The sequence below is a fragment of the Talpa occidentalis genome, unplaced genomic scaffold, assembly GCF_014898055.3.
Source record: "Talpa occidentalis isolate TD23 unplaced genomic scaffold, MPIMG_talOcc4v2.1 talOcc4.15, whole genome shotgun sequence".
NCBI lineage: Eukaryota > Metazoa > Chordata > Mammalia > Eulipotyphla > Talpidae > Talpa > Talpa occidentalis.
The window spans coordinates 14,411,103-14,426,504 of NW_023601543.1; the positions used below are offsets into that span (position 1 = coordinate 14,411,103).

Here is a 15,402-nt window from a genome sequence, read left to right on the forward strand (position 1 = left end):
ACCATGGGCTGTAGCAACCAGACCTCATCTGACTCTGTTAGCCCAACCATGATTGAAATGAGCAACCAGTGTTCCTCTGAGGGCTAAGATGATTGGACCACGGACCTCCTGGTACTTTCTTTTGGTATGTGTACTTTTAAAGTTGTTAGCACATTTTTAAAACTTTCTCACTGAAATAACATTTAACATTGGTTTATAACATTACATAGGTTTCAGGTATACAGCATTATATTTCAGTGTCTCACCACCCAAAGTCTAGTTTCCACCTATCACCATGCATTTGGTCCCTTTTACCTGATTTATCCCCTTATTCTCCCTTTCCCTAGTGGTAACCACAATTTTGCTTGCCTCTAACACCAGAAACAAAAGTGTTAGCAAAGAAGTGGAGAAAAGAGAACCCTCATACACTGTTAGTGGAAAGGCAAAATGGTGTGGACACTATGGAAAGTAGTATGGAGATTCTTCAAAATATTAAGACTAGAAATAACATATGATCCAACTGTTCTACTCCTGGGTATTTATCCAAGGAATATGAAAACACTGATTTGAAATGATATATGCACCCCTTTGTTCGTTGCTATTCACAGTAGCCCAGACTTGGCAACAATCCTCGAGTTTTAAATAACTAACAGAGCCGGTCTGGGATTGGAGGGTATTAGGACAAGAGCCAATATTACATTGCGGTTAAGAGCTCAGACTCTACAGTTAATCCACCTGATTTCCAAGCCTGTTTCTTTCTACTTCATCTTGGGCAGTAATAGATCTTCTGTGGGACTCAATTTCCTCATTCATAAGATCAGACTAATAGTACCTAACCCTTAAGTTTGTTGTGAGAATTAAATTGTGTCTAGCATACAGTGCTCAAAAACGGTGGCAATTAAGAATCATTCTTTTCAAGTGAAAATCAAAATCAACAAAAAACTATGAACCAGAGACACTCTATGGGGGGTAGAGGGCGGGAGGGGAGGGGTTGGGGTCAAAATAAGGGGGTTGCAATTGTATGGGGAATATAAAAATAAAATTTATTATAAAAAAAAAGAATCATTCTTTTCTAATGACTTTTACGTTATTTTATAAACCATTATTAGCATATGTTCTCATGGACATTTCTAAAGGAAGTGATGGGGTTTTGTTTCATTTTTGTTTATTTCATTAAAATAGAATTTAACTATTAAAATAGAATTTGAAATATTATGTATTATTTTGACTCCACCCAGAATGGTCCTGAATCACAATCCTTTATAGTTTAGAGAGACTGGAAAACCTTACTTGGCTTAAATGTGTATGGAAATCTGAACTGTATGGGTGGATGTCACAGGAAAATTCTTGAGTCCAAATCTGCTCTGATGTCAAGGGTACTAAGTTTCAGGTTACATCAGATTACTTGTAAATCAGCACATCTGAGCATAAACCTATGCTCACAAAGTAATCTTCATTGCCAAGCCACCCATCTATCACGTAAAGCAAAAAAAGGCTTAACTCAGAGAGTAAAAGATCATTCAAGCCATCATTACAGGCTCTAGAGTGGTTATAATTCCTACCTCTATTCCCCTTTACCTACATGTTGTTTTCTCTTTTGTTTGTTTTATTTTTTTTTTATTGAAGTACTGTTGGTTGACATCTTGTTAGTATTTTGGGAGTATAGGGTCTCCCCCTTCAGTCCTCCTTAAGGACTATGAAGAAATGGCTTCTCAAGGTCCCTTTCAACCTTGTGATTCAGTGATACTCTAGCTGTGTGCCAGAAAAATTAAAAATCCATCCTGTTCTAGAAATACTGATACTTAGTTTGGTAAGCCCTTCTTGGCTTAAAAGTGCATGGGACACTAGCACTGGACCAAGGCATACTTCATAAGCTTTGTGTAAAATCACTTGAGTTCTGTGTGAAATCATTTTCTCCTCTCTGTATTATTTTAAGAAAGCAGTTTAAAATCAAGATTAGAATATGGATTCTGGGTTCAGACTACCTAGATTCAAATAAATCCATGCTCTGCCATTAAGTAGTTATGTAGCAGTTGGCAAGTTATTTAACCTCTGTATGCCTGAGTTTCTTCATCTATAAATGAAGTCATAGTGGCACCTTAGTCACAGGGCTGTTATGAGCATTAATGAGTTAATGCATAATTAATGTATATAAAGTAAAGTTAATAAATATAATGTCTTAGAGTAATGTTTGGCTCACATTAATCCTTCAGTGAACTCAGCTATAATTATTATTGCTTCAAATTCACATCTGATATATGATTCACAAAAATTTGAATTGTGGCTCATTTGTATTCTTAACAGTGAAGAATAACAAATGCAGGGCTGAGATTTTTCCCTGGTGACGCACTGGACAGTGGTAGGTGAGGAGAACAATGTGTCTTACACTGCTGATGACTGGACTACTCCCTACATCGAGTGGCATGTCCCCAGAATTAGGCACTCAGTGCTGTCTGCCCTTCTTGCCAAGGTCTGGGTAAGAGGGTGCCATCATCTTTATTGTGTAATGTTTCAACTGAATGGGCTAAAACTTCCCTCTAGTCTCTCCCACTCAAGATCCCTTACAATGGAAAAGCAGCAAATGAGCCATATGCATCTGTTTTCCAAGGGGGCCACTCATTGATGGCTCAATAATTCAGCTACTTTTCTGCCCCTTAGTAAGCATCCCACTGAGCTAGCCGACTTTTCTTTGTCCTGTCTCATCTGGCCTATCCGTAACAATAGAAAAGGCTTTGGCAATGATGAAAAACAAATGATACTGAAGCTTCCTTGACTTCCTCCAGAGAGCTCAAATCTGTACTGTCTTTTGGACACACACTTGCCCTCAAGGCAGTGTCTGGGTTATTCTGCCCACTCTGTGGAGAGCTGAGACAGGCCATCTCTGGGGTTTGACGTGGAGCTCACATTCACCTAACTTGGCATTTTCTCCAGCTGCTCTTCAATGAAGTTAATCCACATGGCATGATTAGGAGCCCCCTCTGACTGGAAGCTGTCTTTCCTGCAAGACTCTTTGCTTTTCTAAGCTGGTCAAATAAGACCAAAGTTGGTTTTCAAATGAAGAAAGGCATCGAAAAAGAGCCAGGCCTTCTGCTAAGAAGGATTTTTCCACCCATCACCTTAGATGAATGGAAGGATGGACCAAGTAAGGGGTGCTCATTGAATACTGTGTGTTGTTTTCTTTATTTCCCCCCTCAATTAAAATATCCTTAGGAGCCCATCTGGCCTTTCTGACATCCCAAGAGAGAAGAGTCTCTCCTTATGGTGTCTCCTCTGTGTTGGCTATGTTACCTCCATAGTGAAAGATGTTGGAGAATGTAGATTCATGGACCTTATTCCCAGAGCAAGATTCTGCCCATCAATGGGCGTTGTCACTTTTTGTGTATTTTAATTGCTTTTATTGCACATAAGCTATTCACTGCATTCAGTTCAATATATTCAATATTGTGTGTGTTGCCTTTTTATTAAATATAAGTTTAATAGAAAAGTTTTAGATTTATAGTCAGTGCTGATCATTGTATTTATAAATGAAATAAAGGCCTTTATTGATATCTCATTTTGAAAGCAGGGAGAGGCTGGTAAAGTAAAATGATTTCTAGTAAAATTATTTAAATCCAGGAGGAGAAAGAGAAAACTAGAATAAATTCATTTTTTAAAAAATTATCCATCCATGCACACAAGAACTGGGGCACAGGCCAGAGGTGTGGGGCGTGAGAGGACTCACCAGAGACAAAGTGGGGAACAGAACAGGCAGATTGACTGAAATACACTGCTGAGGGGAGCAGAGGGCGAGTCAGGAGAGGTCTGCTGCGCCATGTGGGCTGCTCCCCGGCCGGGGATCGAACTCATGTTGCAGTGACTGCGGATTGCCTCACAGGTTGCGTCTCAACCCCTTGTGCCACCTGAGAGGCCCAGAATAAACTCATTTATAGTAGTACAGTCAACAATTGAGATTTAAAGGATTCCATTAAAAGCTGAAAAATCTACTAGAAAAAATGGTAAATAAAATAGGATTAAGACTACTATAAAAGTATAAATACAAAATTGACTGCTAAAATAAAAGATAAAAACCTTGAGTCACAATGGTTTTTGAAAAAAAATACATTAGGTAAGGAAACAAGCAAATATAATGTAACTCGCATTATTGTAAAATGCTATTATAGTTAAAAAACATTACTCATGTCAATAAATATGAATGGACTTAAATCAATTACATCAAAAATTATCAGTTTGTCAGAAAATAGAGCCCAACTATATCCTTTATGAAAGAGTGATTCAAAAACATTAAGAGAATGAACAATGGTATTCCAAAGAAATAAGAAAGCAAGAACTATCATCTTGATATCAAACTGAGAACAGTTCAACCTCAAATACATGAAACATGAAAATACTTTTTAATGGCACAAGTTGCAGTTCACCATATGAAAATTATGAACACTTGTACATCAAATAACAGTAAGGCCACCTTATAAAAACTATAGAAGATGCAGGGAGACATATACAGAAACATAGGAGACTTTAAAGCACCTTTAAATAATAGGAGACTTTAAATAATAGGAGACTTTAAAGCACCACTCTCAGTTCAAGAGAGATCAAGTGGATAAAAAAAAAAAAAGTAACATGTAGAAGACAGAAAAGATATACTGAGATTGGCATTGTCATTCTTGGGAGATAGTTCTCCCTGGACCGAGAAAGCCAAGTTTGATGGTAACAGAAGCAAAGAATGAGGACGTGCAATACATGACGGGCCACTCCTCTACAGGCTCCTCAAGGGGGTCTGGACTTGAGTTTCTGTTATTTTTAATATCTTCCACTGATAGAAGATGTCTTCATTAGCAGATAAGGTTGAAATTCTGAGAAAACACTCTTTTGTACATCATCATGGTGGACACTTCACCAAGAGCTAATAGTAGATAAAGCACTAAACCAATTAGAATTAATGTCTCTCCAAAACATCCTTGAAGCCTACCCAGTGATGGTGCTCTCAAGACTCCTCTTGGAATCTATTATGAAGGATTATCAAGTGACCACTTATTCTTCATTCATACCAAAGCTATTTACTGAGACCTGCTGTATACATTGTACTGCCAGAAGCCCTGAGGATAAATGAATGAACAAAAAGGTCAAAGATTCCTGCCCTAATTAAGAAAATCATCCCATTTACAATTGTGCCCCCCAAAACTAAATACCTAAGAACAAATCTAACAAAAGATGTCAAAGACCTATATGAGGATAATTATAAAACATTCTTAAAAGAAGGCACAAAGATATGGAAAGATATTCCCTGCTCATGAATGTGGAAAAGCAGCATTATCCAAATGCCCATCCTACCCAAAGCAATTTACAGTGTGTTGTAAATTATTGGACTTCTTTGATATTTTAGGTTCTGTAGTACTTGCATAAGACCCATGAGTTCAAATGGTTGTTTTCTTGGTTGACATTGGAAATTGACATCTACTTTTGTAATTAGTGGTTGAAGATAAACAAAAGAAATAATCAGTGTGATAGGAGCCTTTGAAATGTCATGTTCTCCTGCTCTCTAGCAAGCCCTGATGGCCAGGGTAGCCTGTGGAACTCCTGGCCTATTAAACACAAGGAAGAAAGGGCCTTTATCTACTCTGGCTGTAACCATATGTCGTGAAGGCATCTGTTTTTAAATGAATTTCATACAATATTAATGTAACCTACCAAACAGCAGAGTGGTGAGTACATCAGTCAGAAGTTATATTTATCCTGTGTGTTTGTTTTTTTTGTTGGCCTCCATTTCTTGGTAGACAGTGCGTGGAGACAGGCATTTCTTTCTGTCAGAGTGGCAGAACTTGTTTAATGAACTAATGTTTCTGTAATCTGTGGTAAGGTAGAGTTGTGGGTGACAGAACTATATGAATAACAGTGAGGAGGCAGTGGAATCATAAAAGGAAGACAAACATTTCAATAGGAGAGGGAAAATAGGTAGGATGGTTTCGTTGGCACACAATCTAATCTGACCTTTCCCTACTGAAAATTAACAGTTTGGAAATGGGTGAGATGTTGTGACCAATTTTCTGAAATCGTCTACACAAGGAATCAGATTTTCCAAAGACATAAACCCCATTCTTAACCACGGTGTTCCTATTCTACAGCATAGAAACACATGGTATTGGGGTCTTAAGTTCCCCAAGTTAGGAAGGAAGGACTGAACTCCTGCCCACCCCCGTACATGGAGCTTGACATAGAGGAGGCCATCACAAATGTTTCTGGAATATGGGAATGAATGTCTGAACCCATATGAATCCCAATCTCCATTTCTCCCCTGGGGGCGCTGTTCAATCTTCTATGCTACCTGAGGGTCAACTTGATGTCCAAGAAGCTCCAGGGCTCATGCCTATAGAGTTCTCCAGAGTCTTGGTTCTAGGAGCATAAGCTGGCAAATGAATCAACCCAGCTGGCTGACACAGTATGACTTTCACATCATGTGACATATTGCATGAATATGGTGTTGACAGTGATTTGGGTTGAATCAAATTGTAAATATAGACAAACCTCACACGACAACATTGCTTTGGGGCCCTGCCTATCATAGATGCATCCCTGAATGAAACAAAGGATGATGCAAAATAAAATAAAATTCAGTGGCAACAGACATAGAACAGATTTTAGACAGCAGTAAGAATGATCCAGACTTACCTGAAAAGTGTTCTTCAGGGAGGGTGGCAGTTAAACCAGGTTTTAAAGCATAGGGATAATTTGGGGGATGGGTGTCTCAGATGATTCCAGGCAATGAAAATGGCATGATCAAATGCATAGAGAATAGTTATTTATTGAGCATTTTCATTTATGAATGGTGCTAAGCACATTACATTCATGATTTTGTTTATTCCTCGCAGCTCCTTGTACAGTAGAGCGTATTAGCCTTATTTTGCAAATGAGGAAATGGAAGTTTGCAAGATTCATCCTGCTAATGAAAAATGGTAGAACTAGGACCCAGGCCTGCCTTATCCCCAAAGCTGTGTGCTCTGAACACCATACTATACTGCAATGAGACAGCAAGTGCTGCAAGGGAGAACAAGAAGCCTTGGCTGACGGGAGCAGAGGGTGTATGTTGGAAACTAGTGGAAGGGCCTTCGATATTGAAATGAGATGTAGAGGTTTAAATAGACACTGGTCAAAAAAAAAAAAACAACAGCCCCATTTCAACAGGAAAATGCACAACTATAATATATTTAAGACCTGGCGATGCTAGCTTTCTGTTTTTGTAAATATTTTGCCTCTGTCATTGAAAGACCTTTGGTTTGAAGCTTATAAGAGTCTGCTCCACTTGACCTCGCCTACTGTCATTTATTGTTTTCTCTTTCCTTTCCTTTTTTAGACTTTGATCCTGCTCTTGGAATGATGACTGGAATTCCACCGATAACTCCAATGATGCCTGGCTTGGGAATCGTGCCTCCACCAATTCCACCAGATATGCCAGTAGTAAAAGAGATCATACACTGTAAAAGCTGCACGCTCTTCCCGCCGAACCCAAGTAATATTCTGCTTTGCTCCATGCAACTCACAATGTTTTGGTGTCTAGAAACACTTTCTTCTTTTTCAAAAGAATACCCGAGGGCTTCATAGTTGTATATATAGACGGTTCACCTAGAAAACAGAAGATGGGAAAATATTCCCTTACTAGGCAAGGCTGAATTTTAGGCACTGAACAGTAGATTTCTGTATGCTGGTTGCAGTCCAGATGATAAAACATGTTTCTAAGGCCACTCATAAGGAGCTGAAATGTGTTGGTACAGAAGGAGGCACCTGACATGAATCGTTCAACACTGTCATTTGAAGGCTCTCCTTTTCATAACCAGCCCACATGCTGATGAGGCAGAAAGAGAGTGAGGCCTGAAGCTCCCCTGAAGCACACGAGAATGTACATTTGGTACTAAGAACTCGCCACTGCTACCAGCTATGCACACATCACTCAAATTACTGCTGGACAACTGATGGGTGGTGATAGGCAGTGAGGTGAAGTTCGACTTACTATGAGAGTGGAGAGGAATATTGAGGTTAAGTCAGACTACCTGCAGCCATCCAGTCAGTGCAGTTCATGTGGAAAAGATCTAGGGCTCTATCTTGTCAGTAATGAATAGGTTTCTTCTTGGACTCCTCAAAACATCTGCAAAGATGGGGTGGCCATCTTTTGTTGAAATTCTAGCAGCAACAATAGTTGACTCAAACTTTTTTTCTGGATCTGTTTGGAGTTCTGTTTGTTTAAAGGATCAGAAGCTACTTCTGCATGTCACCCAAGCCTCATTAGAACATCTCCCACTGTTCTAACGGTGCTGCCTGGCTTACTAAAGGGAACCCCCACTATAGTGCCTAGAGAGTAGAGCTTTTAAGGAACACGCTCAAAGGTTCAGGCCATAGATCAAATGAACTTGCCTTATCATGATAAACATGAACCTTTGGCGTGCGACTTCAGTCAACTACATCATCTCCTACTTCACACAGGGATCAGTTAATCATAGTATCAGGCCCTGACAGAGACACAGAGTCCACTTAGTATGGTCTGTTCGTAACCAAGAGAATTTGAGTCACTTCGGGTTAGTAAGATACATCATCTTGGCTCCTTGCTAGTGAAGAGTGTTCTAAATACCTTCTTCAGTTCCTTGAACTTGGTGATCATCAGGGTACTTTTTGCCAAACCATTAGGAGAACTAGGAGGCCAGCCTCTCAAGAGGACCATGTTGGGAGAAGAGCTAGCATGTCACAGGAGAGTAAAACAACCCTAGGCAGTCTTACCTGCCATCTCAGGTGAATGAGCAGGGCTGTTGTACCCTAGTCTCTTTTTTTTCTATTTAAATTTTATTTTTATATTCCCCATACAATTACAACCCCCTTATTTTGACCCCAATCCCTTCTTTCTCCACCCCCCACTCCCCATAGAGTCTCTTTGGTTCATAGTTTTTTGTTGATTTTGATTTTCACTTTCTTATAGTTATTCATTTTCCTGGTCCCTTATTTAAGTTTTCTAGATTCCTGCTATGAATGAGACCATCCGGTATTTTTCTTTTTCTTTCTGGCTTATTTCGCTGAGCATGATCCCTTCCAGCGCCATCCATGTTGCTGCAAATGGCATGAGTTTATCTTTTTTGATTGCTGAGTAATATTCCATGGTGTATATGTGCCCACATCTTCTTGATCCAGTCATCTATTTTTGGGCATTTGGGTTGTTTCCAGAGCTTAGCTATTGTAAATAGTGCTGCTATAAACATAGGGGTGCAGGTGTTCTTTGGAATTGATGTTTCTGTGTCCTTTGGGTAAATACCTAGGAGTGGAATTGCTGGATCATATGGAAGCTCTATGTTTAGTAGGTCCAGAAATCTCCACACAGCTCTCCATAGTGGTTGGACCAGTTTGCACTCCCACCAACAGTGCAGGAGAGTTCCTTTTTCTCCACAACCTCGCCAACATTTGTTGTTGCTAGTTTTTTTAATATGTGCCATTCTCACTGGTGTAAGATGGTATCTCATGGTAGTTTTGATTTGCATTTCCCTGATGACAAGTGATGTTGAACATTTTTCCATATGCCTGTTAGCTTAGTGCACATGTCTCTGCAAAGGGACGATGGACTTTTCCCTCTTTCTTCCAACATGTTGCTTGTGGATTCGAGAAAGCTGTACACCCGTGATACAGCCATTTTTACTTGAAAAGCCATGAATTTAGGTATTGACAGTTTTAAAAGCTCCTGCTTATGAAAAGGTAAAACCCTGCAGATTTAATCATTAATTTATCACATAGCCTGCATTAGGCTTGCATTGTCTTGATCAAGTCTAACCTAACAGGATGGCTCATGACCTGTAATGTCTAGATTGGGTGCAAAAGATGACTTTACAAGATGCTCAGCTTCTAATTTCCAAAGAAACAGAGATGACTTGTGCCCAACAGACCACTTTGTTGAACAGTCTTTAAACAAAGTACAAATACATGGCTTACGAGGACTCTGACTTTCGACAGTCTCTAGTGAAAGAAACAGACATCTCTCAAATGTTTTTATCTTTCCCCACCCACTGCTTTCTCAGTTCTGCATTGGAAGGGCCACAGTGTGAGAGGGAAAAATTTTGCCTCCACAGCTCAGTCCTTTAGTTCTTCATCTCTGCGTTAAGAATGCTGACAGATTTTGATTTTTTCTTTCTTATAGTTATTCTTTTTCCTGGTCCCTTATTTAGGTTTTCTAGATTCCTGCTATGAGTGAGACCATCTGGTATTTTTCTTTTTCTTTCTGGCTTATTTCGCAGAGCATGATCCCTTCCAGCTCCATCCATGTTGCTGCAAATTTCATGTGTTTATCTTTTTGACTGCTGAGTAATATTCCCTTGTGTATATGTACCAACTATGAATGCTGAAGTTAAAACTAAATTTGCACACCTCATCAAACTTACTAATTACTAAATACTACTTGATAAATACCCTTATAATCAGTTTCTCAAAACACAATCCCTAGCCTAAAATAGATTTATTGGGTAATATTACTAAACTGAGACAAAAATAAACAATTTTGCAAAGAACCATAGTTTGAAAAAAGGGAGAAAAAAAAAGAATGCTGACAGAGCAACTAGTGACAGTAAAGTGGTGGCTTCTGAGAATGAACCTGGCTTTGGAATTGAATTCATAATAACACTCCTACACCACTTGAAGAAAACTGCTATCTATTTCCTTTGTAGAACTTGAATTTTGTTAAAAGGGGGCTCAGGCTAACTGGGCGGGAAAAGCAGTAACAGAGAAGCCTCCCTGGGTTCTCAGCTGAAAACTCGGCAAGTGCCTTTTTTATTAATAGTCCCAAGACTTTTTGAAGGTGAGATGGAGAAAACTGGAACTTGGTATGGCTGAATCCTTTATCTTCTCCAGACCCAAGCAACCCTGTCTGATAAGATCTTGATTAGAAACTTACCTCTCTGCTATAGACTCTTGCATTCAGTGACTTCTGATATTGCAATAAGGCTGCAATTTAGGGTCCCTCATAGTCTTTCATGTACCCATTCGATCTGTTCCTAAGTCTCGTTGCTTCATTAGAAAATAATTTAACCATCAATTCCTTTCCCTCTCTCCTACGTGACTCTTAAGCCAGGTGCTTTTCACCTATACAGAACCCTAAAATAGTCCTGGGGTCCCATCCTGAGTCTAACTCCTGCTTCAAGAACCTTTCATTTGTGTGCCTCATGCGACTGTCTTCAGTTCACAAATTTCCTCTTGCTACTTACCACCCTTTAGGCAGGTTCAACTTCTTCCTCACCCCACACTCCTCTCCTATCCTAACCCTCTATTGGAACATTTCTACATGAAATGTACTGAAATTAAAACAGTAGTTAGTCATTCATCACACTAATGCATTTCCACTTAAATATTGGGTGTTAAATCCAATAGACACTGTTTAGTCCTTACAATAATTTATCTCCCTGCTATATGTAGCACTATTGACCCTTTTATCCTTCTTGAAACATTAGACCATTTACAAGTATAATAACAACTGAGATCACCAGAGAGATGATATAGATCAAGAAGGGAAGATGTCCAAGTAGAGCACCCTGAGGAAGTCCAATAATTCAAAATTGTTGGAACAATTCAAAATTGTTAGCAATTTAAGCCTCTAAAGGATTCATCTTTCTGAGCTGTTTCCAGTTCTTCTCTTCTTCTTAAATCTTCAGTTATGCTTTTTCCCTACCCTTCTCTCAAAATGTTCCTTCTTTAAGAACACTAGTGCCTTTGTAACACTAAATCGAATGGTCAATTTTCAATTCTCTTTATAATTGACCTAATAGCCATATGTGATGCAGTCGATTACTCCTTACTTCTTGACATCCTTTCTTCACTTGCTTCTAGGACACCACACTATTGGTTTTCCTCCCACTGTCCTGTCTGCTCTCTTGCTGGTAACCTTCTCTCCTCCCTGATTTCTTATCATTGGAGAGCACCCACTCTCTGTGTCCAGACACATAGGAAAGTGCCCAGGAACTTAAAAAAAAAAAAAAAGGAGCATTTTATTTTGCATTTTACGATCTCAAAACAAGCAGACCTCATTTTGTCTTCTGGAGCTGGATTCTATAAAGAGAATTAGGGAAAGAGGATAAATTGAGAATTGATAAAGATTGTCAAGCCTTCTGATTATTTCCAGTCAGTTGGGATTACATTAAAATCCATCTGACCCCTGCTGATTATCTAAGGGGCCTTCAACCTTGGACTGTCTAATAAAACCAAAGACTTTGTAGTATGTAAATTCTTTTTTTTTTTTTTTTGTGGGACCCTCACCAGCGGCTGGGGAACGAACCAGCGCTGCAGAGGCTGCGGGAAGCCTTTGCAGCCCAGCGCTCAACCGCTGCGCCACCAGGGGAGGCCCTGTAGTATGTAAATTCTAGCAAACCAGTTTAGTAGTCTGTGATGCTCTTTTTTTTTTTTTTTTAATAGAGGCATGCTTTTTATTTATTTGTTTGCTGGTTTGTTTGTTTGTTTTGTTTATACATGCACTGGGTACAGTCAGAAGCGCGGGAGGGTGAGAGAATTCACCAGAGCCAGAGCGGGGAGCAGAGCAGGCAGAAGGACTGAAGTACACTGCTGAGGGGAGCAGCGGGCGGCAGGAGAGGTCTGCGCGCCATGCGGGACCCTCCTCCGGTGTCCGGGGAGCAGCTGGGGATCGAACCGGCGCCACAGAGGCCGCGCGCAGCTTCGCAACCCAGCGCTCAACCGCTGCGCCACCGGGGAGGCCCTGTGATGCTCTTTTGAAAGATACAGGTGGTTTCTAGATCCTCCATGCTGCTCCCAGCCTCACTTCTCGAAGATCATCAGTAACTCTTATCTTAATGCTGATTGCTCCAACACAGCTCCCGGAGGTGGATGTTTGGATAATTAGAATTGCTAGAAGCTCCTCCTTTTCCATTACCAGAGATTAGAATTCTTTATACTTCCAGTTATCTTGAATTGTTTTACATGAAAGTTTTCTTTTTCTCCAGTTGGAGTGGAGATTGGGGTGTTACAAGAGCTAAGCACATTACCTGATTAATAGGTGGACTTTGAATTTGCTTTCCTATGGAGTTATCGTGGCTATACTAAGATCACTGTATTTCAATGGGATTCGGAAATCAGGTTCAGGAAACAAAGTGCTTTGAGCTGTTAATTAAAGAACAGTACTATCCATTAAGGAAGATAGTGCAGCCTACTGCCTTGCTTGGTGCCATACACCTAAATCTCAGCAAATGCTATCAAAGAGGCTTTCTACATTTATCTAAGGAAAACAAATAAATCCTCAGCATTCTTGACACAACACTTACTGGCTTTTATACTCCTTGACTTAGCAGAGAGTCACCCTAGAATAATCACTATATCTAAGTACTGTGATTATTTCATCACCGAATTTTTAAAACCCACAAATGTAGTCAGGGGAAAGAATCTTTGTGTCTTCAGTGTTATAATATACAACTGTAGCAGTAACCAGACATTCCTTAGTCTTTCAGTGGACAAAGGTAAACCTAACTAAGCAAACTCAAATAAAATAAAAAAAGGTGATTATTTAGCTTCACAAAAAGACTCTTTGCCATTGAATTCCTTCAAATTGTAAACTTCAGAAGTCTTTATTCTAAAACAGGATTTTAGACGCCTTTGTTTTGAAACTGTGGCTCTAAATTACATAGATACCCAAATGCTGATTGGGAATGTTCTTTACCTAAATAGTCAAAGACTAGATTGTGTTCCACACTCAAAACCATATGTGTCTTCATAGCTATAGGGTCCTCTGTTGGTAAAATTGATTCCTTCCCAAACCCAGTGTATCTAAAGGTCTGGATAAAGCAAGGTATGGGGAGTTTAGATGCCCAGGTCTTCTCTACCACTCCAGTCTGGACTTGTGATAGGGCTTTGGAAAGCCTGAGATTGGTAATTAAGAAACCTGAGTTCTATAATAGCAAATAATAGTAACATTATAATGACAACTGGTAGGGAACCTGGAAAGCGCTAGATACCGCATGCCATACACACAATATATTATCAATTATCCTACCCTTCTCAGGTATATTATCAATTATCCTACCCTTAACATGTAAGGGACAATATCCCTATTTTATAGATGAAAACAAAAATGATTTTCTTAAAGGTTATGTTATTTTCCCAGTGAGTAATTAAGCTAGGACTTAAATCAAGGTTTACCTGTTCCAAGTTCATGTTCCTTCTCTAATTTGAGGACTTTGAATGCATCACTTTAGCTCACTCAGCTAAGGGTTCTTCCTCTGTAATATGAGAAGTTTAGATTAAGTCAGTGGTTTTCAGCCCCAGTTACACATTAGAATTGCCTGAGGATCTTTTGAAAAATAATGTGCAGGCTTCACCCCCAACTAATTAAATCAGAGTCACTGGAGTGGAGCCCAGTCAGTGTTTGGTTTTGTTTGACGCCCCAGTTGATTCTAATGTGCAGCCAGCGTTGATCAGCACTAGAAGTATGATGTCTAGAATCTTTCAGTTTTTAAGAACACAAAAGCATAAGTCATGAGAGATTCTGGACTTTATTTTCCCCTTTCCACTAAAACTATAACCTTTCTAGTATCTGTGACTAAGACATTTCAGATTCTGGCTCACTTGCTTATCTTTTTCTCTTTAAGTTTCTCATATGGAACATAAATCAAGACAGTAAGTTCTTGAAATTAGAGACAATTAAAAAATTAACAGAAACTTTGTAAGTTCCCTGACTCTGTTTACCCCTTTAATTGACTGAATAGAGGAGAAGACAACTTCAGGAACAAAACGGATTATCCCGAACCGCACTGATTAAATAGGCAGTGGGAGCAAAGGGAGGAAGCTATAGGTACCTGAGGAAGCACCCACACCATCTGCCTGCCAGCTTGGAAAAGCGTCAGGTGGGCACCTTGGCCTGCTCTACAAAGTGAAACACATTTATTTTTGCATGTTAGCTGTAATCACCGGTTGAGCTCTCCAAATCTGCAGCTGGGAGAATTATTGTTAAGAGCTGAATGGAAAGAGCGGATTACACAAAATAAATCCTTGCAGATACAAAACCAACACTAGAAAAACCCTTGACCATCATGCTTTGTTTTGGGGGGCTATGAACTGTAAGATTTTGCTCAGAAGATGCTTTGATACATAGAAATAGCAACAAGGAACTGGCAGATACAAGCTTTATGTATAAGATGAGTGAATAGAAAGCATATTTTTTAAGCAGAGAGAGAAACATCTCATTAAGTATGTTTTTAATGACTCTCTATAGCCAAATTTATCTCACTTTAGTTAATAATTTCCCAGATGAGCTTCCTTTCTCTGCTGTCTTTCACGCTTCCTTCTAAATGCTGAATGATCAGTTCTGGATCTTACCTTTCCAGCAAGGAATTTGAGAAGGGTTCCCTGCTGTCAAAAAACAAACAACCTAAAAGGGATGGGTTGTCCTCTGGCTGAGTTTGTTAACCAACT

At 39.5% G+C, this 15,402-nt stretch overlaps 1 protein-coding gene across 4 annotated transcripts in view; it reads left to right on the forward strand.

The window, feature by feature from the left end:
• ENOX2 (ecto-NOX disulfide-thiol exchanger 2) overlaps positions 1-15,402 on the forward strand; it is a 236,421-nt gene that overhangs the window by 178,354 nt on the left and 42,665 nt on the right. For all 4 annotated transcript variants that reach the window (XM_054695559.1, XM_037511936.2, XM_054695560.1 and 1 more), the window contains one exon: positions 7,325-7,480. In XM_054695559.1, the coding sequence (XP_054551534.1) occupies positions 7,325-7,480 (156 nt within the window). The remainder of the gene's footprint in view (positions 1-7,324; positions 7,481-15,402) is intronic.